The 24768-nt window shown below is 38.8% G+C and overlaps 1 protein-coding gene across 1 annotated transcript in view; it reads left to right on the forward strand.

Annotated features, from left to right (window-relative positions):
- Positions 1-24768, forward strand: part of LOC122800112 — a 300532-nt gene that overhangs the window by 202521 nt on the left and 73243 nt on the right. The window contains exons 5-6 of the mRNA XM_044069633.1: positions 5732-5829; positions 19881-20101. Coding sequence (XP_043925568.1) covers positions 5732-5829; positions 19881-20101 — 319 coding nt within the window. The remainder of the gene's footprint in view (positions 1-5731; positions 5830-19880; positions 20102-24768) is intronic.

Here is a 24768-nt window from a genome sequence, read left to right on the forward strand (position 1 = left end):
AATGTAATGAGTTTGTATTCAAAGTGTCAGAAACATTTCCTTTCATTGTAGTATTTGCTGCATTAAGTTGTGAAACTAAACCTTCCCTGGGATTCAATAAAGCCTACACTAAGTCCACACGATATGTATTCAATAAAATTCTTATCTCATTTTTGTGTTTTCTAGTTACTCAGAAAGATTACGCTAAGTGTACATGTAGTCTGCACTTTGTGGTAACCTTTATGAATCCCTGTCAATATTTAAAGGAGCAAAAATAGCAGTAGGAAAACTAAAATTAGGAGGAAGAAGGTGTGTGTTATGTCTCTGTTGTCTGTTCCTCAGAACAGTGTACACTTAGTGTAACTCACAAGAACTTCATCAGAAACAGACTCACAGTTCAACTTCTCACAACACTTAAATACACAAAGAACATATCACATGACCAATCAATTAACTTAATAGTCATTAAGTGCAATAAGCTTAAATTTCTGTTTTAAACATATCTAACAAAATAACTACTTAAATATTTAAATAAGAAAATAATTATAATTAAATTCCTCAGTTTAAAAAAAAAACTTTTAATGTTTATAACATCATTTAGGCCTAGTGACTTGTCAGAAGATAAACATATCTGCCATAATGCTTCCTTAAGTCTTGTATTAAAGTCACCAGTTAAAGGAGACATAACTACACTTTCCAGAACATAAAAAAAAATGTCCTTAAATTACAGCAATGAGTGCACGTTTAGCTAATGCATTCTTTAAATCCTTGTTTTTAATAGCTATGACATGTTCATAAATATGTTTAGCAAACTTTCTTACAGTTTTGCCCACATAAAAACTGGGACAAACTGGTTTCTCATTAAGTGGATTTAAGAAGCTACTCCGGGATGCTCTTTATTGTTAAGTAACCAAATGCAGATAAATAAATTAATAAATTGATAGATAAATAACTAAATACATTTTTATTAGCAAACTGTCTGCTGACCCTATATATATATATATATATATATATATATATATACATATATTTCTGCCTGTAAATATACATTTAGTCTCACACACACATGCACACAAAGAAACCATGCACTGACTAAAAACAGCAGGGTACTCACATCCAGTTGAACAACAAATACGCCATAGCATCCAACACAGGCAATAAATAAATTATTAAGTGCATTCTTCATTAACAGTCTATCTGCTCCCCCTATAGATATAGATGTAAATATATATATATATATATATATATATATATATATATATATATATAATTCTTTAGAACATAGAAGGTTTAGGGGAACAAGGAGGTGTTGTAATTGTATGCAGTGTGGACTCATTGATGAGTCACGCTTTTTCAAACACCCTGATACTGGCCACCTTTGGGAACTTCGCAGTGATAGCACTTGTAATACCAGGAATGTGGTTTATGTGGCTCACTGCCTGGTTTGTTTTAGTTTTTATGTTGGTAAAACCAGCAGGACTCTTAGGGAGTGTATAAGAGACCATGTATATTGTCTCTCTAGAGAGCAAGATTACAGTGCTTTAGCCAGACATACTTTGCACAAAGACATAAATCATGTTTTTCAGTTTCAGGTATTGCATGTACAATTGGATAATATTAGGTTAGGTAACACAACCAATTTGACAGAACAGACTGAGGTTAAGTGGATATTAAGGCTAGCTGCACATAGAGGAAGAGGGCTTAATGATAGTGTTTCCCTCAAACCTCTTCTTAGAACCAGGACACTTAGATAGCTAGATTTGTAATATGATGGACTATACTATCTGTTTTAGTAATTGCTTATAACAGTTTATATATTTCATATTTCATATGCACATGATTATTTTTTTAAGTTAGTGTAAGTTTTGTTGGAAGGTCTTACCTCTATATTGGCATGTATAATATTGGTAGTCTGTGTATGTATTTAATATTTAATACATATTTTTCACACAGTTATAATATATGATGAATCAACTGTGCAATGGTATGTTTATGGTTGTTTAATTTTATTAACTAATTATTATTATATTCCTTAATTGATTAGTTTATGTGGTCTTGTGTTAATTATAGGAGTATTATACACACGAATATTTGATTTTCTTTGTTTTTTTATCTTGTTGCGATCACTGCTAATATTTGTTAATTGATTAATAGTTTAATTAATAGGCTAGGCTTATATTGTTTTATTATAAAAGAAGTTAAGTATTTTAAAAGTACGTCTGAAGAAGCGGATGTGGTGTCCGCGAAAGCGCTTACATTTTATTAATAAACTCAGTCTTATTTTATTCATTTGTACGAATTTTCTTTCACTGTGGAAGCTTCAAGGTGGACTCTTAAGGTGAACAAGCTCCTTCAACTTTGGGTTATTCTTAAAATTGTGTGAAACGGGTTTAGTGACTGTTTTTCATATATATATATATATATATATATATATATATATATATATATATGTGTGTGTGTGTGTGTGTGTGTGTGTGCATAGATATGAATATATATGTGTATATAGACTACAGACAGAAATAAATATATGTATGTATGTGTATATATATATCTATATATATATATATATATATATATATATATATATATATATATATATATATATATGGATCTACCTTAGTAGATCGACATGTTAAAAGAGCGAACACGAATTAACCGACGCCAGAAGATCGCAAGTCACTTCATCGATGCCAGAAGATCGACAGTGCACAAACATGACATCGCACACACCCGACACATCATACCAACAAACAAAACAAATCCCCTATCCAAAACCCACACACACAACACAAGCACACCAAAATCCTTACAAACGAACACTAACCCATACATACACAACTATCTACAACCCTAACCCAAACCCTTACCCTAAGGTCCATCACTATCGCACACTCACCTAACCCGCGCCCTAACCCTAACTCACTTATCCCACCCCTACCCCTACAGACCACCAACATCGCACACTTACCTTACTCGCACCCTTACCTAACCCGCGCCCTAACCCTAACTCACTTATCCCACCCCTACCCCTACAGACCACCAACATCGCACACTTACCTTACTCGCACCCTTACCTAACCCGCGCCCTAACCCTAACTCACTTATCCCACCCCTACCCCTACAGACCACCAACATCGCACACTTACCTTACTCGCACCCTATCGTCCGTCACTACCACATACTTACACATCCTTTCCCCATCGCAGTGTTCTCCGTGTCGGTGTCTTCCTCCATCGGTCTTCTGCCTTGTCAATCTTCTGGCGTCGAAGTGACTTGCGATCTTCTGGCGTCGGTTAATTCGTGTTCGCTCTTTTAACATGTCGATCTACTAAGGTAGATCCATATTTATATATATATATATATATATATATATATATATATATATATATATATATATAGCCATACACGGGATCCGTACTGAACCCTGAATGAAATTTTCACCGAATCACTAACAGCCGGGCATACTTACGCGAAAGTGCTTTTCACCAAAGAAGCACTTTCCCATAAGTATGCCTGTTGCAGAGGTTGGACTACAGTGCGGCTAAGGGAAAATTCCCTTTTTCCTATGTAGTGTGATCTCAGAGTGAGAATATTAAAGTAGGGGGGCCCACATGGGAGGTGCATGGGGGCTTGCCCCCCTGCAAAAACATTAATTTAATTTTTTTTTTAACACACTTTAGCGAAAGTGCTTTTTCAGTGAAAGCGCTTTCGCTAAAGTGTGTTTGGTGATAGTGGAGTTGGACTGTTGAACTTTCATTCAACAGTCATATATCCATATATACACACACATGTAGATATATATAGATATATATATATATATATATATATATATATATATATATATTTCTGTCTTTATACATATATATATATATATATATATATATATATATATATATATATATATATATATATATATCCATATCTACACACACACACACACACACACACACACACAATGAACTGAATAAAACAACAGGATGCACACATCCAATTGAACATATAGAAAATAAAAATGCCATAGCATCCAAAACAGACAATTAAAATTTACCTTTTTACACAGATGACATGGTTATTTATTGATCCAGTTTCTACCTAGAAAAGATCTATCACATTTATTAATAAATGCAAACTTATCCTCTATAACAAAAAGTAATAAAAAAGCTATGCTATTTGGAATGTCACATGAACTAGGAAAAACTGCAGATTGGAACATTTGTTTTTGCAAAAATTAACCAGCTGAAGCACTCCAGACATACAGATACCAACGCATCTTGTGGGACCCATACCTCAACTTTCAACAACATGTGCAAATTACCAAAACCATTGAAAGTAATCTCCTCTTCCTCCTCTGGGCTAACACAATCTCACACTTCCTATCACCAGCAGGTAGAATAGCAAAAGGCAAGGCTGTCCTTGTTCGTCTGGAAGAATATGGACTGCCAATAGTAGCAGCTGCCTCCAAAAAGAAGCCCTCATCTCTTTGCACAACATTGAGCAATATGTGTAGGTTCATAACCCTGTCCCTTCAAAGACAGCATCACTGTTCCCCCCTTACAAGGGCTGGATAACTTGCAGTTCAACGGAGAACTATATTAGTATCAGCATCCCTCATTTACAAATTGCTTAGTATAAACTCTGTCCCCTTAATTGCAAGGAGATTAACTATGAGAACTGCACCATATAATCTGAGATCCAGCCTTCAAACTACCCAAAATCTTCAGACTGCCTGTCCCCCAAAATAAACTTCACTGCAAGAACCACTCCTTTTCAATATTAGCCGCCAAATAATTGAAATCCATTACAGATGCTATAAAGCCTCAGACTCCTACCATATTTTCAGACAAAAAGCTCAAAACATTTCTTTTTAAAGATACTAAATGCTCCTGCTTTCCAAGGAGCAAGACCTGGTTTACGTACAGGATATATATCCATGACTTCGTACTATGTTTATATCCCGCATATGACTTGTGCTCTTCTTTCTGTTACACTACCACAAGATGTCCTGTTGCCTCAGTACAATCAGTTAAAATACATTCACTAGGTCAATCAACTGCCGTCCCCTATCCGTACAGTAACTTGCTGATATATATATATATATATATATATATATGTGTGTGTGTGTGTGTGTGTGTGTATAAATATATATTTATTAGCATGCATTAATGATATGAAAATGTACATGCTTACTGCCTTTTCATTTTGACTTCTGTCCCCACACTGTCCCAACAATCATGAAGTCCTCTTTAGGTCCATTCATTCCACCCAGCTCCTAGCATCTTAAGACACAAGGAGAGGAAGGTAAGAGCTGAAAATCTCGGCAACCATCCAGCAGAGGTTAAAGGATTTTTTATCTGTGCTTCGTGCTCAACTGTCCATAAGGTGAGGTGCAGTGCCAGTGTGGGTGCATGTTTCCTTGGCTGCAAGAGTACTTGTATGGTCTATGGTGGGATTGTGTTCCATAAGTTCCAAGTTGAGGAACTGCAGTTCTCATCCCTCCGTCAGATGAAACTACTATGGCAAGAATCTAATAAAATATCTGTAGCATTTCATCAAAAGCAAGGAATGTGGGTTAAGTTTTTTTCAAATATATCTTTTTCATTGGTATTCAAAATTCAAACATATAACACCACAGACTTATTCATCTAACACAAAACCAGTCATTTTATTTTACTGATTTAGTGTGACATTTAAAATGAGAGTTGAGCACAGATGTTCGATTCACATCTAACTTTCATTTCCATTTATTATTCAGTCAGCAGACTCTGCAGAGTTACGTGCAATTTGGATGGAGTTCCTCTGGAAAGCAATGCAGCTTCCTGGTCCAGGCAGAGATGAATCATCATGCACATGGTAACTTTACAAACTAACCATAATTAAGAATATGTTACCAATAACAGCTTGACAGTTTAACATATGTACATTTTATTGATTTGATTTCTTTAGTAACATGAATAGTTTGCATTTGCTGATCTTTCATAAACTATTTTCAGTAACAACAGCAGGGGGATAAAGTGCACACAGACATACACACACACACACACACACACACACACACACACACACACACACACACACATGCGTTTTTATATATATATATATATATATATATATATATATATATATATATATATATATATATATATATAAGCTATTGTGGTTATGGCCTAATTAATTGCCTGTTTTAGGTGCTATAGTATTTTTGCTTTCTGTATGTTCAATTGGATATGTGCAGTCTGTGTGAGTGTGTGTGTGTGTGTGTGTGTGTGTGTGTGTGTGTGTGTATACCTAGATATATATTTTTAGATTATGTATGGTTGCAGGCCAAAACAGTGAACAATTTTTTGAGGCTGTGAATAAGAGCCAATACTCATATGACTGAATGGTGTTTTCAATGGAGTTTTTGCAGGCAGCCTTTTGTGTGAGATTGCAGTACAATTGGGTCAGGGAATTTGCCCTTATCCTGCTGTTGAGCAATCTTGGAGTTGGATTATATAATTAGCAAGAGGGGTGTGGGGGTGCAAGGGGGTTTGCCTGCCTGGAAAAAAAATTGTTTTACTTTTTATTGTTTTTAATCATTTAGAATCTGAACATTCAATGTTTGATTAGAAATATATATATATATATATATATATATATATATATATATATATATATATATATATATATATATATGGTTCTACCTGACTTAGTCGACAGCGCAGAACACCGACAACGGAATCCAGAGCTCCAGAAGATCGACAATGAAGAAGACCGACGCGAATCGCGAGTGCCAGAACATCGACAATGCAGAAGACCGACACGACGGATGACAACACCGACGCCGAGGATGCCGACATGGGAAAAGGCTGTGTGAGTATGCGGTAGTGACGGACGTTAGGGTGCGAGTCAGGTAAGTGTGGATATTGACGGTCTGTGGGGATAGGGGTGGGTTAAGTGAGTTAGGGTTAGGGAGCGATAGGGGTGGGTTAAGTGAGTTAGGGTTAGGGAGCGGGTTAGGTAAGTGTGCGGTAGGGATAGACTTTGGGTTAGGGGCGGGTTAAGTGAGGTAAGCGGGTTAGGTACGTGTGCGATAGTGACGGACCTTAGGGTTAGGGTAAGGTTTAGTGTGGGTTTGTAAGGATTTTGGTGTGCTTGTGTTGTGTGTGTGGTTTGTGGAATGGGGATGTGTTTTGTTTTTTATTGTTGTTATTGTGGTGTGTGCAGTGTATGGGGTTTCGTGTTTGTGTACCGTCGGTTATTTCATTGTCGGGTATGTGAGGATGTTCGTCGTCTCCCATTGCTGCAGTCCTGACAAATGGGTACTCCGCTGCCCACCATCGGCCCGAATACCAAAGGGCTAGATCCGGCGTCGGTCACGGGCGCCTGAGACCGACGTAAGTACTTGTCAGTAGAAATGCGCATGACCGACGCCATAACCTCAGTCTTTCTTGCCGCATGGTCCTCAGCAGAAGCAGTTTTTGCAAGTGCCGTTCGGCATTCTGGAACTGTCGGTTTTCGAGTTTCAGACCGGATACCAAGTTGGCTAAGTACCCTGTTGGGAACATTTTTTGTCTTTTTCTTGCCTCAGTATTGCCGGATGTCAGAAAAAGTTAATAACTGTATTTCTTGTGGGAAACAGATTCCTCATAGGGATTACCATTCACTCTGCATTCCTTGTTTAGGGCCTGAGCACGACGTTGTTGGGTGTCGCTTTTGTGCTACTTTTAACAAGCGTACTATTAAACGCGTCGGTTGGACTGTGCTAGGCTGGTGTTTGGTAAACGCGTTGTAATTATAACATGCCGTCGGATTCTCCGGTGACTGGTTCTTCTAAGAAGCGCAAAGATAAGTCTTTGCGGTCCAAACAGGATGAGGCGTCCACTCCGGACGTCGGTTCTGTGGGACCACTGACTGCTTCAGTGGCTCCTTCTGACAGTTTACCAGTGTGTCTAGGGGAGCCTTTGTTACTGCAGGAAGTGGCTTCTCCTGTGTTAGGCCAGGCTGAGGGTGCTTCTTTGTTGTCAGTGGCTTCCTCCCCTCATAGGGTAGTTAGACCTCCTCCTTCTCAAGGCAAAGGCCATTCTAAATCTAAGTCTATCCCTGCTGGTGCTAATCCACAGGGTCCAGCTCCTAGGAAGCACATGTTAAAGATGGCTGAAGATTTGATTACTTTAATTAGGGGTTCCATGCCCCCCCCTGTGAAGAGGCCCAGGATAGACACAGAGTTGGAGGGTCTGGTTCAGTCTTCCAATGAGTCAGATTCCTCTGTGGAAGAGCTTCAGGATTTCCCTCCCTATTCTGATTCGGAGGCTGAGGACACTACTCCCTCTGCGTCCCCTCCAGAAGATTTTTCTTTCTCTGAAACTTTGCATTCCATGAGGGAGCATTTCCAGTGGGATGGCCAGGATTATTCTGATTCTCGTAAAAGGCTGAGAGAATTCTTGTTTTTGCCTCAGCACAGGCATTTGGCTATTCCCCCTGTACTGGATGTTGTTCAGGATGTATTTTCTGAGGCTGCCCTTAACCCAGATTCTCTGCCCCCTGCACCAGTTAAACCGGATAGATACTACAGGGTTCCGGAAGCGCACAAGTACTTGTGTAAGAGTCCTAGGGCTGATCCAGAAACTATTTCTCAAGGCCCCAAAGGTGTTAAGGCTTCTGTGGTTAAGAATCCGGTTCCTCTAGACAAGGATGCTAGGGCCCTGGATAGGTGGGGTAAAAAACTGTATACCTCTTCTACTTTGGCTATGAGAGCTTTAAATTGCCAATTTCATATGCTCAGGTATCAGAATTATTTGCTAAGTCAATTGAAATGTAAAGTGGATGCTTTGTCTGAAGGTGTTGACTGTAAGGAGCTTCAGGATTTAGTGCATGCTTCAGACCAGGTTGGTAAGCATTCTTTGCAGTGTGGTTTTGATGCTTTACAAGCTTCTTCCAGGGTGGCTGCTACTAGTTCTGTTGTTCGCAGACATGCCTGGCTTAGAGATCAGTCCTTGTCAGAGCATGTTAAGGCTCGCATTATGGATGCTCCTTTGCAATCTGATGTTCTTTTGGCCCTCCAGTGGAATCAGTTTTGAAAAAAATGGAGGAAAAAGCTAAGTCTATGCAGACGGTAAAGGACTTCTTACAGGTTCAGCCCCCAAAGTTCAGTAGGAATTGGCCTGCTAGGGGATGGTCTTTTCCCTCTTCGGATTTTCATTCTAGGGGCAGGTCGAGGCGTGGTAGAGGTAGGGCTTCCTCTCAGGGCCCTGTTACTTCTAGGCCTTTGAATTCTTTTACCCCTTCTGCTGGGGTGGGCAGGGGTCAGTCCTTTCGGAAGCAGTCCCAATGACCTGTGTCTTCAGCTGCCGGACTCTGCTTTGCTGGCAGCTCCTCTAGGAGGAAAACTGGGACTTTTCAAAGGGAATTGGCATTTGGTTACCCAGGACAAATGGGTATTGGACATTATAACTCGAGGCTACAAGTTTTATTTTCACACATTCCCTCCTTTCAAAGGTATGCCGGATGTGCCTCATCAGCAACGACTGGAAGCGCAGGCACAGATTTTTTTCTCTGCTCCGGTTGGGAGCAATACAGGCAGTTCCTTCTGTGGACAGAGGCACGGGGTTTTATTCCCGTCTTTTCTTAGTGCCAAAGAAGGGAAATACTTGGAGGCCCATTCTGGATTTATCCATTCTAAACACCTTTCTGGAAATTCCGAAATTCAAGATGTTGACACTGCAGCAGCTGTTGCCTATGCTAGGCAGAGATCACTGGATGGTGACTTTGGATCTCAAGGAGGCCTATCTTCACATTCCTATCAGGCCCAGTTGCAGGAAATTCCTGGGGTTTCGGACTGGGAATTTGCATTATCAGTTCTCTGCATTGCCCTTTGGCTTATCTACTGCGCCCAGGGTATTCACAAAAGTCCTGGCTCCAGTAATAGCTTTTCTCCGGCTCAGGGGAATTCAAATTTATCCTTATCTGGACGATTGTTTGATACTGGCTCAGGGCAAGCACGAACTTCTTCGACATCTGCAGTATGTGATGACAGTTTTCAGGTGCCTAGGGTATTCTGTGAACGAAATAAAGTCCAGTCTAGTACCCTCGCAGGAGATGTGTTTTCTGGGTGTGAGACTGAATACAGCTACTCAGATGGCATCTCTTACCCCGGACAAACAAAGAAATCTTCACCTATACTTCCAACAGCTATCCGTAATGTCCAGGCTGACTGCAAGGACAGTCCTTCAAGCCTTGGGGTTCATGGCATCTTGCATTCTAGTACTTCCCAATGCCAAACTGCATATGAGGAAGCTACAGTGGTATCTCAAAAGCGTTTGGACTCAACACAGCCACGATTTGGATACTGTCATTCGGATTCTACCTTGCATTCAGAAAGAATTTGTGTGGTGGGCTCAGGAATGTCACCTAAACAAGGGACTCTCTGTGACCCAACCGGAGGCAAGTCAGATATTAATGACAGACGCCTCGGAGTCAGCCTGGGGAGCTCATTTCAAAGGAAAATGGATTCAAGACCTTTGGCCCCCGGAGCTGCTTCACTTGCATATCAACATGAAGGAGATGCTGGCAGTTCAATTTGCATTGAAAGCATTCAGGGATCTACTTCGACCGGGACTGGTGTTGATTCGAACAGACAACACAACTGTCATGTGGTACATCAACAAGCAGGGGGGAACTCATTCTTACCCTCTTTGCAGACAAGCAATGCTGTTATGGGAAACTGCTTTGGATCTGCACATCACTCTTCGAGCACAGTTTCTGCCAGGAGCACAAAATTCATTAGCAGATGTTCTGAGCAGACAGATGGTGGATCCTCACGAATGGCAGTTGGACCCTCAGGTATTTCGTCAGTTGACCATGGCTTGGGGAACTCCAGACATAGATCTGTTCGCTTCTCCTCTGAATTCCCAACTACCTCTGTTTTGCACAAGGCTGTTTCATCCGAAAGCCTGGAAAATAGATGCACTATCCTTCAGTTGGAGCAACCTTCACGTGTATGCCTTTCCTCCTCTGCCTCTTCTTCCAAAGGTCCTGTTGGAAGTCAGGAGGGACAAACCTTGCATGATCCTTATAGCGCCAGATTGGCCTCGTCAACATTGGTACCCTCTGCTGAGGAGCCTAATTCACGGGACACCTTGGCCATTACCACGGATTCCTCACTTCTTGTCTCAAGAAAACAATTATTTTCTCAATGTCAGGGTGCACTCCCTACACCTGACAGCCTGGCGCATTCAGTTTTAGAGGATGAGGGCCTTCAGCTCCCTCAACAAGTTTTGGATGTCCTTTTGGAGGCCAGGCGTCCTAGTACTCGAAAAGTTTATGCTGATAAATGGAAGAGATTTTTTCTTTGGAGTTCAGCTAAAGGCCTTGATGTCACGTTGCCTAATTTGAGTTGTACTTTGCAATATTTGACTATGTTACTGGACAAGGGTTTGTCCTTCTCCTATAAAAGTGCATGCTGCAGCTATTTCTGCTCACTATGATGGTGATCCTCCTTTATTTTCACATCCTTTGCTTAAACAGTTTCTTAGAGGGGCAAAGAATATAAGACCCCCACGAAGGGCTCCTACTCCTGCCTGGGATCTTAATTTTGTTTTGGAAAAGCTGACTCTGCCTCCTTTTGAACCTGCAGCTACGGCTGAATTGAAGTTGTTGTCCTGGAAGACTGCTTTTTTATTGGCTGTTACTTCTGCTAGAAGGGTATCTGAATTACAGGCTCTCATGGCAGTGGAACCTTTTCTGATTTTTCACCAGGACAGAGTTTCCTTGCGTACTAATCCTACTTTTCTGCCTAAGGTTGTTTATAATGTGGCTTTGAACCAATCTATACATTTGCCTACTTTTTATGCTAACCCCCAAAATGAAGGGGAAAGAGTTTTGCATTCTTTGGATGTGCATAGGCAGTTACGGTATTATTTGTTCAGAACCAATGAGTTCGGAGATCTCAACAGTTATTTGTTTCGTTTGCTGTGGCTTCAAGTGGGAAAGCTGTCTCGAAACAAACTATTTCCAAGTGGATCGGCCATTGTATTGCTTTTTGTTACTCTCATCATGGTAAGGAGGTTCCAGTTGGGATCAGGCCTCATTCTACTAGGGCTACGGCCACCTGTACTGCTTTTTTGAGAGGGGTAGCTACTAAAGACATTCTAGAGGCAGCTACTTGGAGTTCTGTACATACCTTTACAAAGCATTATCATTTGCCTCTTTATTCTAGGTCTAGGGCTGGGTTTGCCACTGCAATCTTACAGGGCATGTCTGCAGCTCCTCCTGCTATTTAGTTGGCCAGCCCCCCTTTTTCCGTTGCTCTGGGATTCTACCCATTTGTCAGGACTGCAGCAATGGGAGACGACGAACATAGTACAGTTTTGTACCTACCATAAATGTAGATGTTCGAGGATCTCCATTGCTGCAGTCCTATTTTCCCTCCCTCCTTCCCCTTTTTCTTTTTCGATTGGGGTTTTTTGGGTGGTGTTTTCTTTTTTGCATTCTGACGTCTGAGGCAAGAAAGACTGAGGTTATGGCGTCGGTCATGCGCATTTGTACTGACAAGTACTTACGTCAGTCTCAGGCGCCCGTGACCGACGCCGGATCTAGTCCTTTGGTATTCGGGCCGATGGTGGGCAGCGGAGTACCCATTTGTCAGGACTGCAGCAATGGAGATCCTCGAACATCTACATTTATGGTAGGTACAAAACTGTACTTTTCGTGTTAATGGACTGTCGATTATGTGGTGTCGGTGATGTCGTTGTCAGTGTTGTGTGGTTTCGACTAAGTCAGGTAGAACCATATATATATATCACTTTTATATATCACTTTGAATTTATAAAGCTATTGCTTTAATATCATTGAACATTCCTCTGGATTTTTCTTTTTTTGGCTGTTGCTCTTATGTGAGGAAGGCACTTTTGCATGGAAGATGTTATTTTTAATGGGCTTACCTAAGAGTGCATGAGTACATTCCTGAAATCTCCATAAAAGACGCCATATTTTGCTGCAAGCTTTTCAAGTTTGTTGCCATACTGTATTTTGTGTTATGGCAATAAAACTCTACTACTGTTTGAATCTAATTGGGTGCATTCACTGCCTGAGAATTTTACAATTTAACATATATAAATGTATCATATATAAAGATAGATAGATAGATAGATAAATAGATAGATAGATAGATAGATAGATAGATAGATAGATAGATAGATAGATAGATAGATAGATGTGTCTGTGTGTGTATGCATGCATGTGCGTGTGTGGTTGCAGTGCATGTTATCAAATGTTTTTTGCTCCAGTCACAGAATATCAAGAAAAAAACATTGGGCCAGTTTCTAGAAGAGTTGCTCTCAGTTTAAGTCTGCCCTGATTCCTAAAGACCTGCTCTCAGTGTAAGTAACTTACTTTAGTGTAAGGCCTATCTATAAACAGGTTACTACGAGCGACAGTTTCCAGAACACCTGCTCTCGGTGGAAGTGGTCACTTACACTGAAAGCAAGTCTTTTGGAACTGGGGCCATTGAATCATAAAACATCAACTGCAACAAGCTAAGCTGATGGAACTATGTTAAAGACTGTTCCGGAGTTTTGCATTGTTTCAATATTATTTGCTCAAAGTTTTATTCTTCAAACAAAATATAATCAATATTTAGGAGTATAAACATATATGTGTATCTATTTACATATATATATATATATATATATGGGTCTACTTTCATAGACCGAAGCGCCACGTAACCGACACCCGGAAGACCGAGACGGAACGACCGAACAGGTAGGTTACCGAAAACGCGATATCCCGACGGCTGAGAGACCGACAACGGCAGTGTGTGAGCGCGATACGGTAAGTGTGCGAAAGTGAAAGATGTAGTATTGGGGAGCGGACAGGTAAGTGTACGATAGTGAGGGATTTTAGGATAGAGTGTGGGAAAGGTGAGTGTGCGGTGGTGTCGGACTAAGGGTTCCGGTGAGGTAAGTGTGTGGAAGTGACGTAGAGCAGTGTAGGGTAGTGTTGAGTGTGTCAGTGTTAGAATGCGGGTGGAGTGAGTGTGCGATAGTGACGGGCTGCATGTTTTAGGGTGGATTAAGTGAGTTAGGGTTAGGGTGCAGGTAGGGTAAGTGTGCGGTAGTGACGGTGTTGAGGTTTAGGGGTGGGTTAAGTGAGTTAGGGTTAGGGTGCAGGTAGGGTGAATGTGCGATAGTGACGGTGTTGAGGTTTAGAGGTGTGTTAAGTGAGTTAGGGTTAGGGTGCGGGTTGGGTAAGTGTGCGGTAATGTCGGACGTTAGGGTTAGGGTTTAGGTTAAGGTTAGTGGATATGTTGTTGTGTGCAATGTGTAGTTGGCGTTTTTTGTGTCGGTGTTGTGGTGTTCGGTATGTTGAGTTGTTGGTGTGGTGTGTTTTCGGTTGTTTGGGGTCGGGAATATGTGTGTCGGCGATTCGTACGTTCGGTCTATGAAAGTAGACCCATATATATATATATATATATATATATATATATATATATATATATATATATATATATATATATATTTATGTATACGTATATTTTTTTATACACACACACACACACACACACACACACACACACGTGTGTGGCTGTGTGTGTGTGTGTGTGTGTATATGAGTTTATGACATTTTCAGGAAATAAAGTTTTGCTTGAAGTCACATCATCAAATTTCACGCTTTGATGGCACATTCTGGTGACTTCTCATTCAAAATAAAGAAAATAAGTCCCCTGTAGCCCCTACATGGTGGGGTTGTGAATCCACACACTCCTGCATCTTAATGTACAATGACTCTGAGATTGCCCAGCAGTGGAGAAAAGGAGGAACTTCTTAACTCAGCTGTACCCCAGTCTCATATTATTATATGTACTTATTTTCTGAGGAGCACGATTTCAGAGACAGAAGTTTCAAGTTTGGTTATGGTTATTAAAAGAGTTCATATTGTCTTATGATTGGGAAAGTCCCTTTTCTTAACATGCAGAAACCACAGAGATGCTGATTTTTTTTGGAAGCTGGCCACTTTAACCACTTATTTCTGATAACTTGTGCATTCAATGATTTGGTATTCATAATTTCTGATTTTCATTTTGTTGGGTTTTCCCCGAGTTCTAAATGATTACTTTTGCCACTGAAATATCTGAAAATGCCTTCTAAATGCTGTCAGGTAATGCATTTGCCTTTATTTCATTCACTGCACAATAGCTCTGTGAAAATGTCAACTCATCTGATCCCTCCTCAATGAACATTATAAGTTCCTAATCAGACATGAAGCAATATTACACCAGAATCAAATATTTGTATTCCATGTGTCTGCATGAAGTTTCACCAGATGAGCCAGTGTCCTGACACATCCCAAAGATATATCATTGGTGAACTCATGAGTCTGCAGACTCCCCATATGTATACATACAGTTTGGAGTGTGTTTTGTGTGTGTTTTGTGTGTTTGTGTGTGTGTGTGTGTGTGTGTGTGTGTGTGTGTGTGTGTGTGTGTGTGTGTGTGTGTGTGTGTGTGTGTGTGTGTGCTTGCCTATGTACGTGTATGCATTTGCGCATGTGTGTACATGTCCTGTGATGGACTGCTGTCCTATCAAGAGTACTTTTTCTACCTTACACCCCCTGAATGCCAGGACAGAATAGAGTAAGTACTGGAGAATGACTAGATAACACATACAAGATAGAAAACTGTTCTGCACAAAGTCTGTTTGTGTTTGATCGCAGGTGGTTCCAGCTGGATCACTTCCATTTTCATTGGAGGTCTACAGAGAAATGCTGTGTGCAAGTTTTAACAATAAGATGTAGAATTGCTGAAATAACATTATTGGTGTCTGAACATACACACCATACATAGGTGTTAAGGTGGCATACGAGGGACACTTCAAAATGTGTATTGAAAAGTTTACAAATAATATTCAAGATTCTGATGAATAATACTTTAAATGCCATGAAATAGGTCTTAAATTAGTATTTAAGGAAATGCTATAATGAATATAGGTACAAGTTTACATATTTCAATACAGACTCTTTGAATCTGTGAACTGTTTTGTACTGTAATATTTATACTAGTGGGAACAAGCCAGTATAATTTATGAGTAGCAATGTAGATACTTTTCGGCACCTGTAAAAATATTAAGAGTGAAATGGATTAAAAAGGAAAGTTACATTTTGTACAGGTCAGTGATAGCCTGAGATGAAAATGCATAGTAACTACTGTATCTCAAGGTTAATATTTGGGAAATGGGGAAAGATTTATAGCAGTTAAGGATGCAATACCTAAAAGCTACTAATTTACAACCACTGATTTTTGTAATAAAATGCCCTCTATGATGTTGGAGGCGGAGAATTGGAATTGAGGCAAGGTGCAGAAAGGACGTACCTCTCAACTGTCCAGATTTTCACAAAATGTTCAGACGTTTGCCTCACATTTTAGTCTTTTCTGCATAAAATTTGTGATTTTCTGTCAAATCAAAGGACTGAAGTCAATAAATAATAACACACATTTAAATTTCAAACTTCATATCCTTCAGAAAATGTATGCTAACACAAAAACCTGTTAATCTAGCAATTTTTTAAATTTATAAAAGCAATATTAAAAATCTTTCCCTAATTTTGGGGGTTGTCCCCACATTATTTATGCTTTATCCAGATTTATTATGCTAAGAGGTTGAGAGCTATGAGAATGAGTGTAAGGTCTTTGTGCAAACTGCTGCAGAAAAAAAGGTGGACAGTGTTTTGTGCTGAAGATTACACAAGGCAGGGCTAAACCAGTAGGATAAAAACAAAAGGCAACAGTTGAGCTGTACATGCAACTCTATTGTGCAAAAAGATTACCTAAGTGTTGCTTCAAACTCATACATGGGAGCTAACAAATAGTGGGAGATTAACTGTCTGATGGCAATGTGCATTTTGTTCCCAAACTGTTCAGGTCAATACAATTAAAATAAGTAAGTAAATAAATAAATACAATGTCATGCTGTTTATAGCAACCACACCCTATTTTAGAAATAAAATTCATGTAATCCAAATCACAAATGAATCTCATGAATTATAAACTCTACACAAATACTCTCCTCCCAACTGATAGTATAGAATCTGTTGTAAATTATACATATTTTATATATATTTAATTACTTATTAGGTAACTGGGTAAGTGCAGAGATCTACTCTGGACCGTATCAGGCACTAACTGGGCTGGATTTTTGTTGTTGAAGGATGAAATTCTAACTATATTCCAGACAAACCAGGTCAGATTAGTGACTAGTGAAGGAGATGAATAACTGTATGTGGTGGGGTCTACTCACCTCATCCAAGGATGAAGGCTGAAGGCCTGTATGTTTGGATGCACAATTCCCTGGTGGAAATTAAAGCAGGATAGAGAGGCCTACCATCAAGGTTTGTGGGGTTACTTTGGTAGCCCTTGTACTTTCACATTGGATGGGCAACCCTTGGGTCCACAAGTGCATGAGCAGGAAGTGCACTGCTAGAGCTTAAATAAAAGTCCCAGTGATGGTTACGTGGATGACAGCCACACAGTGACCATGTTATTGTCCTGTGAAAAGAAAAAAGTGGTTGTTGGTCATAGTGGATAAGAAAAAAAATGATATAAAAACACTAAAGAGGCAGCAGTCATGTCAGAAATAATATCTGATGCACATTTTTAATAAAAAAATATAATGCTTATGATCCTTCTCTATGGAAAACATAGAAGGTACCAAGGGCGGTTTAATAGCTTGCATGACAAATAAGTTGTCTCATCCCACCAGAAAGTAAATCAATCCAGTGGCAATGCATTGTTACACTTTGTAAGACGTGTTCAATGTGAAAATAGCTGCACATCTTTAAAAGTAAATCTAAGTGATTTAATAAAACTCAGGTGTGTGCAGAACACAAATATTTGGGTCCTGCCTTGACTGCAGGCATGTTGCACTGACAATAAATTCCAAGAATGCCAGGCTGAATGAGTTATTCTAACTATTCAGTTACTTTGCTGCACAAGATTGCTAGTTTTAATTATCTTAGCTGACTTACTTATCATGTACATCATGATTAATGTCTTTGATAACGTACAATGTTTCTTTACCTTGGTCTGAGTGACCTGCATAGCATTCATTTGTACCACATCTTCATATAAATCCATTCCTAGAGCAAAGATGGAAAAGATGATCGTCTTAATGCATCATTCCTAATCTGAAATTCCGTGTTTACAAATATGTTACTGATGTTTGGTTAAATTCCCTCATCCTTGGCAAGGAAGGGCATATACCCTTGGATTAAGATATTAAACTCAACAATACAAAGGGACACCAAAATATGTAAATATAATGAAGAAATGATTTTACAAAAATATACCATCAAAAAAGTCTGTTTGGGGTATAGTTTATAGTAATTATTTAGAGAGACTATCAACGCCACATAATGCATTTTAACTACAGAATGTTATAAAAGAATAATCCTGATAATGACTTCTTGAGATATGTTTGACTCTAGCATTATGTTACATTTGCTTAATAGTAGGTGATGATAAGCATACCTGTTCTGCCATTTAATTCTGTCTGCCGGTATTTCCAACTATACCCCTTCTCCATGTGATCCATGCCCTCTTCAATGTCTCCCTAAATCGCTCTGCTAACAGCAATGACCATGTATGCTGTCACTGAAATACCTAAGTGGTTCTTTAGTTCTGTATCTTGGTCTATTAGAATGTTATGAAAACAATTTCAACAAAAATTATACTCCCTCACTATCAACAAGACTGACTCATGCAGCACTTCAACACTCTCTCGCTGACTAGCATTCATACTTTCAGTAGTTTTTGACTTAGATACATAATCCTTTTATCTGCAATGTTATTCAAATAACCCTTATGTATGTGACAGCCCTGTTAATTACTATTAATTCAAACTCATAGTAATATTGAAGACACTGTAAGTTTGTGAAAGTAGTTCAACTTGTAGTATTGCTTATATCTTATGTAGCTCAACTGATTTCAGGGATGTATAGTTCAGACAAAAAAAGTAATTGAATGAAGACCCTCTCTGTAGATATTATGAACTAGACTGTAATTGCCTGACCCAGCTTCTATGTGATGGATTTTTGTGAGTAACACTTGCATATGAATCACAAACTGCATTTGATTAACCCAAGTATTCTACTACAACACTTGCAGTGGTAACTTACAATTTTTCTGTAAGATTTCTTTCTTATGTTTCCATGCCTTTAAATATGTAAATTATATAACACAAGAGTTCAGGTGGAATAAAGAGCTGCTATGGGTTCAAATACAGGCTATGCTAATTTCATAGGTTCTTAGGTGTATACTAGGCTAACACCATTGTAGCCCTTAATAGCCTAGTCAAGCAACCTAATTCTATTATACAAGTTTATGTGCCTTAGAAGTTATTTTAAGGGGTATATGTAAACTAGGGCAAGATTTACAGGCTACCTGTGTCTGTTAGAGATACTAGACTTAGGGTGTAATTCCAATTTCCCATCCACTGGTCCAGGTTTCTTATGAATAGGATTACGGAAAAGCTCTGCCTCCCATAGATAGAAGTCTGTTCCAGAGAAGGGGAATTCTGAGACACATACCTGTCCCTCCAGCATGTCCTATTTATGTCTCAAGAAAAGTTTAAATCGCTAGATCATGTAATTCTGATGCGATTCATTTTGTGGATATGCAAAAGGTCCATCAGAGTGGGATCCAAGGATGCCTTGTATGTCAGTCATAGCTCACCTCTCAATAGTCTGTAGGAAACAGAGTATACAGATAGAGCTTTGAGACAATCTGCACAGGACATGTTGTTTATACCCGGTATTCTTTTTGTGAGGAACCTCTGTGGACATTCCACTTGTCAAAATGTTTCTAATATGCAACATCTTGCAAGACTGATAAAGTATCTTCACTTTTTCACACATATTTTTTTTCTGTCTGGCAGGCATGATATTCCTCACCTGTTGCATAGAGCTGAAGTAAACCTTGGCAAAGACAATAATTCTTACCAGCATGACAGATCATCTGTGGATAGCACAGGAAGTACGGTGCCCTCTCTGCCAGTTATGGGTCGAAACCATGACAGATCATCTGTGGACAGCACAGGAAGTATGGTGCCATTTCAGATAGTTATGGCTCGAAAATCTGCTAATGTGGACACATCAGGTAAAATATGTTACTCAGGGATGAGGACAGATGTTGAAACAGCTGCTATTTTCTTGCCATCTGACAGAGCCAGATGACTTTAGTTAATTACTTAGAAATGGACTCTTTTGCTTTATTTATTTAGATTTGAAACAGTCAGAATTTTTGTTTTTCTTTTATTGATGATAGTTCGAGTGGGAGTTTTCTGATTTTGTCAAAGAACTATGAAAAAGCAGTACGGTTGGTATTAACTAAAGCAAACATTTATTGAGTTATAAAATGGCATCTGGCTGGGCATTTAACAGCTAAACATTTGCATGGTTTATTAAAATAATAGGAAGTTTAGAAAACTCTTAAGATATTAATCTGTTTAGCACTGTGCTATTCTGACAACCAAATGTATTTCACATTGTAAAGTTTACATCAAAATGGTATGCAAATCAAAGAGTACAAAGGTCACATAGATAAACCAATTATTTAAAACTACAAGAAAAACCTAGCTAAGCTAGAGTTTTCATTGTGTGATAACTTAAACCTCCTGTAATAGAGGCCCATGGGATAGATGCAAATGACCCCTTAAGGACATCAGGTGTTTTAGCTATATGGCTTCAAAATGTCCATGACTTTTTACTTTTTCTTTTTAAGTCTTTATGGATATGTTCAGGCCAATAAAGCCAAACCTCACTAACTGTGGACTTGCATGTTTCAGCATTCTTATGACCTCATCAGCACAGCACAGCATAATTGGACTGTTTGGCTATACTTTAGAAACAGAGGGTCTTTAAACCCAGCTGATGTCCATAACAATTAAGGTATCTGCACAATATGCTTTCTTGTTGATTTTACTAATTGGTTTGTCTGTGTGACCTTTTTACTCTTTGATTTGGATGTTTGTTGTTTATGCCTACCTTATTCTGTATGCTGTTTCCTTTACTCTTCTCCTCTCATACCTAACCATCATGTTACAGCAATAAAATCTAATACTGTCTGCATCTGCCTCCCAAATTATTACTACCTACTGCACTTGTAAATGCGAGTCAGCTTCCCCTTCATCTCTACCTCTCTCTATCCACAAACATTTATCCTGGCTATGTAGTGTCCACAAAACTATTCTTAAGTAATTCATCTAAAACATGCTTTCCTAGTGGCAACATTAAATGGAATTTAGATATATTTATTCCCCAATAGTCCAACAATCCCTATTAAAAATCATGTCTAAAGGTGCAAAATGACCTTTACTTTTTTATGTAAAAAACAAAGGTCATTTTCTCACAAGTTTAGAAATACAATTATGTTAAAAATCGCTTCCAAATGTGGAAGACTAAACATACACAGCTGTGTTTATGGCATTAATAGAAGTGAGCGGGAAGGAGATGGTTACGTCACTTTGCGTTCTAGCCCTAATTACAGTGGATTAGTGTGGGTAAGTAATTGTTAGTTTAGTTATATAATTGCCAAACCATTAAATTAAGTTTGGCAAAAAAAATGGAATCAGTAGGCCCTCCTTGTTCGTCCTTTAGAAAGTTTAACTCTGAGCATCATAGTTCCACATCTGGTGACAGCATCAGTTAGTGTCGTTGCTTTTAGTTCTCCAAAATACACCCACACCTCTTTTCTATGTCCCCAACCTACTTCTAAAACAACTAACCCTAACTAAGCCATCAATTGCAAGTCACTAACTCAACCACTGTCCTTTCTCAGCAGCCCTCTAACCTCTACTCACTGACTTGCAGATTCTTTGGATAATAGGAAAACATACACCAATATGGTAATGGAGAATAAATGTTCCCCAGCAGAGTATTACTGTATAGATATCACCCACCCAAAACAAGTGCATAACAAAACCTATGAAGCACAGATGAAAAAACTGACACCGTCTTTTCCATGTTTGCTTAAATAAAATTACTGTAGCAGCAGTTGCAAGACATTGTGTTTAGTGACAGTGGCAAAAATAAGTGTGTTTGTGTGTGTGTGTGTGTGTGTGTGTGTGTGTGTGTGTGTGTGTGTGTGTGTGTGTGTGTGTGTGTGTGTGAGACAGAGAGAGAGAGAGAGAGATATAGAGAGAGAGACAGAGAGAGAGAGACAGAGAGACAGAGAGAGCACATATCTCTGAACTTTTTTCAGGAAACCCAGACAAAGCCAAAAATAAATACAGCAAGAGAATTTCCATCAGTGCATTTTCTGAACAATAAAAAGCATGAAATTATAATGTCTGTCCTTACTGACTGACTGAAAACCTCAGTGATTTACCAAAAAAATCAAACTTTTTTGAGGGACAGAGCAAAAATATGAGGCAAAATCGATGTCACTCTGCAAAATAAGGGACAATTGAGAGGCACAGGGAATTTCAATCCATTATACTGTATTTTTTTTTTCATTCATTTGATTACAATGAGACATCTGAAGTTTAGTCAGTCAAGAAACTGAGTCTAATTTTTGGACAAGTGTGTGTGTATGTGTGTTTGTGTGTGTGTGTGTGTGTGTGTGTGTGTGTGTGTGTGTGTGTGTGTGTGTGTGTGTGTGTGTGTGTGTGTGTGTGTGTGTATTAAATGCTTATAAAACTTATATTTTGGATGTATAATATATTTCTCCAACCACTATAACATATGCTACAACTTAGAAGCATTACATGGAGGAAGAAGTTTACATTAAAAATGTGAAAAATATAAGCCAATAAAAGAAAAACAAATATAAAACAAATAGACATATTGCACATTGTCTAAGCTTAATAATGCCATCCAGGATGGGCATTTTGGAAGAAATAATGGACTTTCCAGGTGTGGAGAGGCCTTTGCCTTCAGTGCTGGCCTCAAAACATCACTAGGCAGTGTGTTACTTCACTTCACTCCTGTCAGGCATTATTGCATGTCTATCACACTCTGTCTGCCATGCAGCCTCTACTATAACTTCCCAGCTAAATGCTTTACCCTTTTCTCAAGTACTCCTGTTATTACCATGCCTACTTCTTTATTTCTTCTAGAACAACTTACACCTCCTACTACCCTTTCTCAACTATATGAATTATAGAATCATACTGCCATAAAATCAACCACAGCAAAGGAATTATCTGCATAACCTTCATAAACCACTCCAACACCACTGCAGCCTCATCAACTTCTAGCCTACAAATCAAAACCAATCTCATATATAAAAAAAAAAAAAAAAAAAAAAAACAACAACAAAAAAACTTGCACTCAATGTGGAATATGCCATCCTAATAAAAATAAGATTCACACCACAACTACAACATTGGCTCATCTTTATCTGTCAGTAATGATTTTGCTAACTTGTGAAGATACTGAACATACATAGCTCTACTTCTGAATGCCTTGTTCAGTCCTCAAAAACATAAAAAACTGCCACAACTCCCAATCATTCCTTTACATAGCACATCACAAATGCAGTAGCAATAAAAATAGATATTTGGATGTCTGAGTACTTCAGTATAACTTCAGCTACTGTTACTTGTAGAAACATGGACAAATGAAGACTCCCATCACATTTCCTTACTGAAACTTTATAGTAACTCTTCAAATATGTGATCACCCTGGAATTAAAAGGATGAATACATCTGTACTTCTTAATAAAAATAAATCTACACATTTAATCCTTTATTCCCCATTATTTCTCTTGATCCAAAGTAGATTACAGCCAAATTAACATGAGGAGGTAATGTTGACGTACCCCTCCTCATCTACTTATCATCCTCCTCTTTAATCAGTTACTTTACCCAACTTGGATACTTAAACTCCAGAAATCTTTAGATTTTTAGGACCATGTAGACCTAAACTCAATTACCTGATTAACCTCCTCATCCTCTCCCAATTTATTCCCACCCCTACTTATTCAAATTCATCACTTTCACATGGGTTACTTCTAGAAAGACTATTTACAAATTTTCTCACAATTGTATGTTCACCATTGTTTTAACTCTCTAACTAATCACTCTTCATTCATTTCCTCTTTATCTCAAAAAGAAAAAAGAATCATCCATCACCATTAAGTGTCACCAATTTCGAGTTACCAAACAAAACTCACCAATCATTGCACTGCAGTCTTTATACTAGTATCCACTCTACTGTTTGGATAACCCTGGTATTGACCTTAAATAACTCACTTCTCCCAAATCCAAGAATTTCTGTGCCTTTTAAAACACACTGATTCAGTGCCTACAACTTCCCTTGGCTAAACATAGAAGTTGTTGTTGTTGTGTCTTTCAGCTTTTCCCGGTTAGGGGTCGCCACAGTGGAACTCCGGTCCGCTAATGATTGGCAGTAGATTTTTACGTGCCAAGTTGCAGGCCCTGACACACAACCTTCAATGAAGGTATGCCCATTCACGCATGTCTCCACACAGAAGACGCTATAGCTGAGAATCGAACAGGACAACGTCTTACTGTAAGGCGACAACGCTACCTCAGCACCACCACTGAAGCAAGAAGGTGAGATCATTTGATCAAAATAGAAGCCCACCCCAAATCCTAACCTAAATGCCCTTTACAGAACTGAATAATCAAACTAGAGAATCTATAAAAGCAACAGAGTAAACATATTGCCATTTTCAACAAAAGACTCCTCTTAGGCAACCATAAACATTAAAAATAAGAAAAAAATATTAGACCAACAAAATCAAAAATCTTTAGCCCTACTTAGAAATGCTAATAAAAAAAACCTTCCCCAGCCTACTTT

Source organism: Protopterus annectens, chromosome 4.part0 (genome assembly GCF_019279795.1).
Source record: "Protopterus annectens isolate FY-2018-M chromosome 4.part0, PAN1.0, whole genome shotgun sequence".
In the NCBI taxonomy this organism is placed as follows: Eukaryota; Metazoa; Chordata; order Ceratodontiformes; family Protopteridae; genus Protopterus; species Protopterus annectens.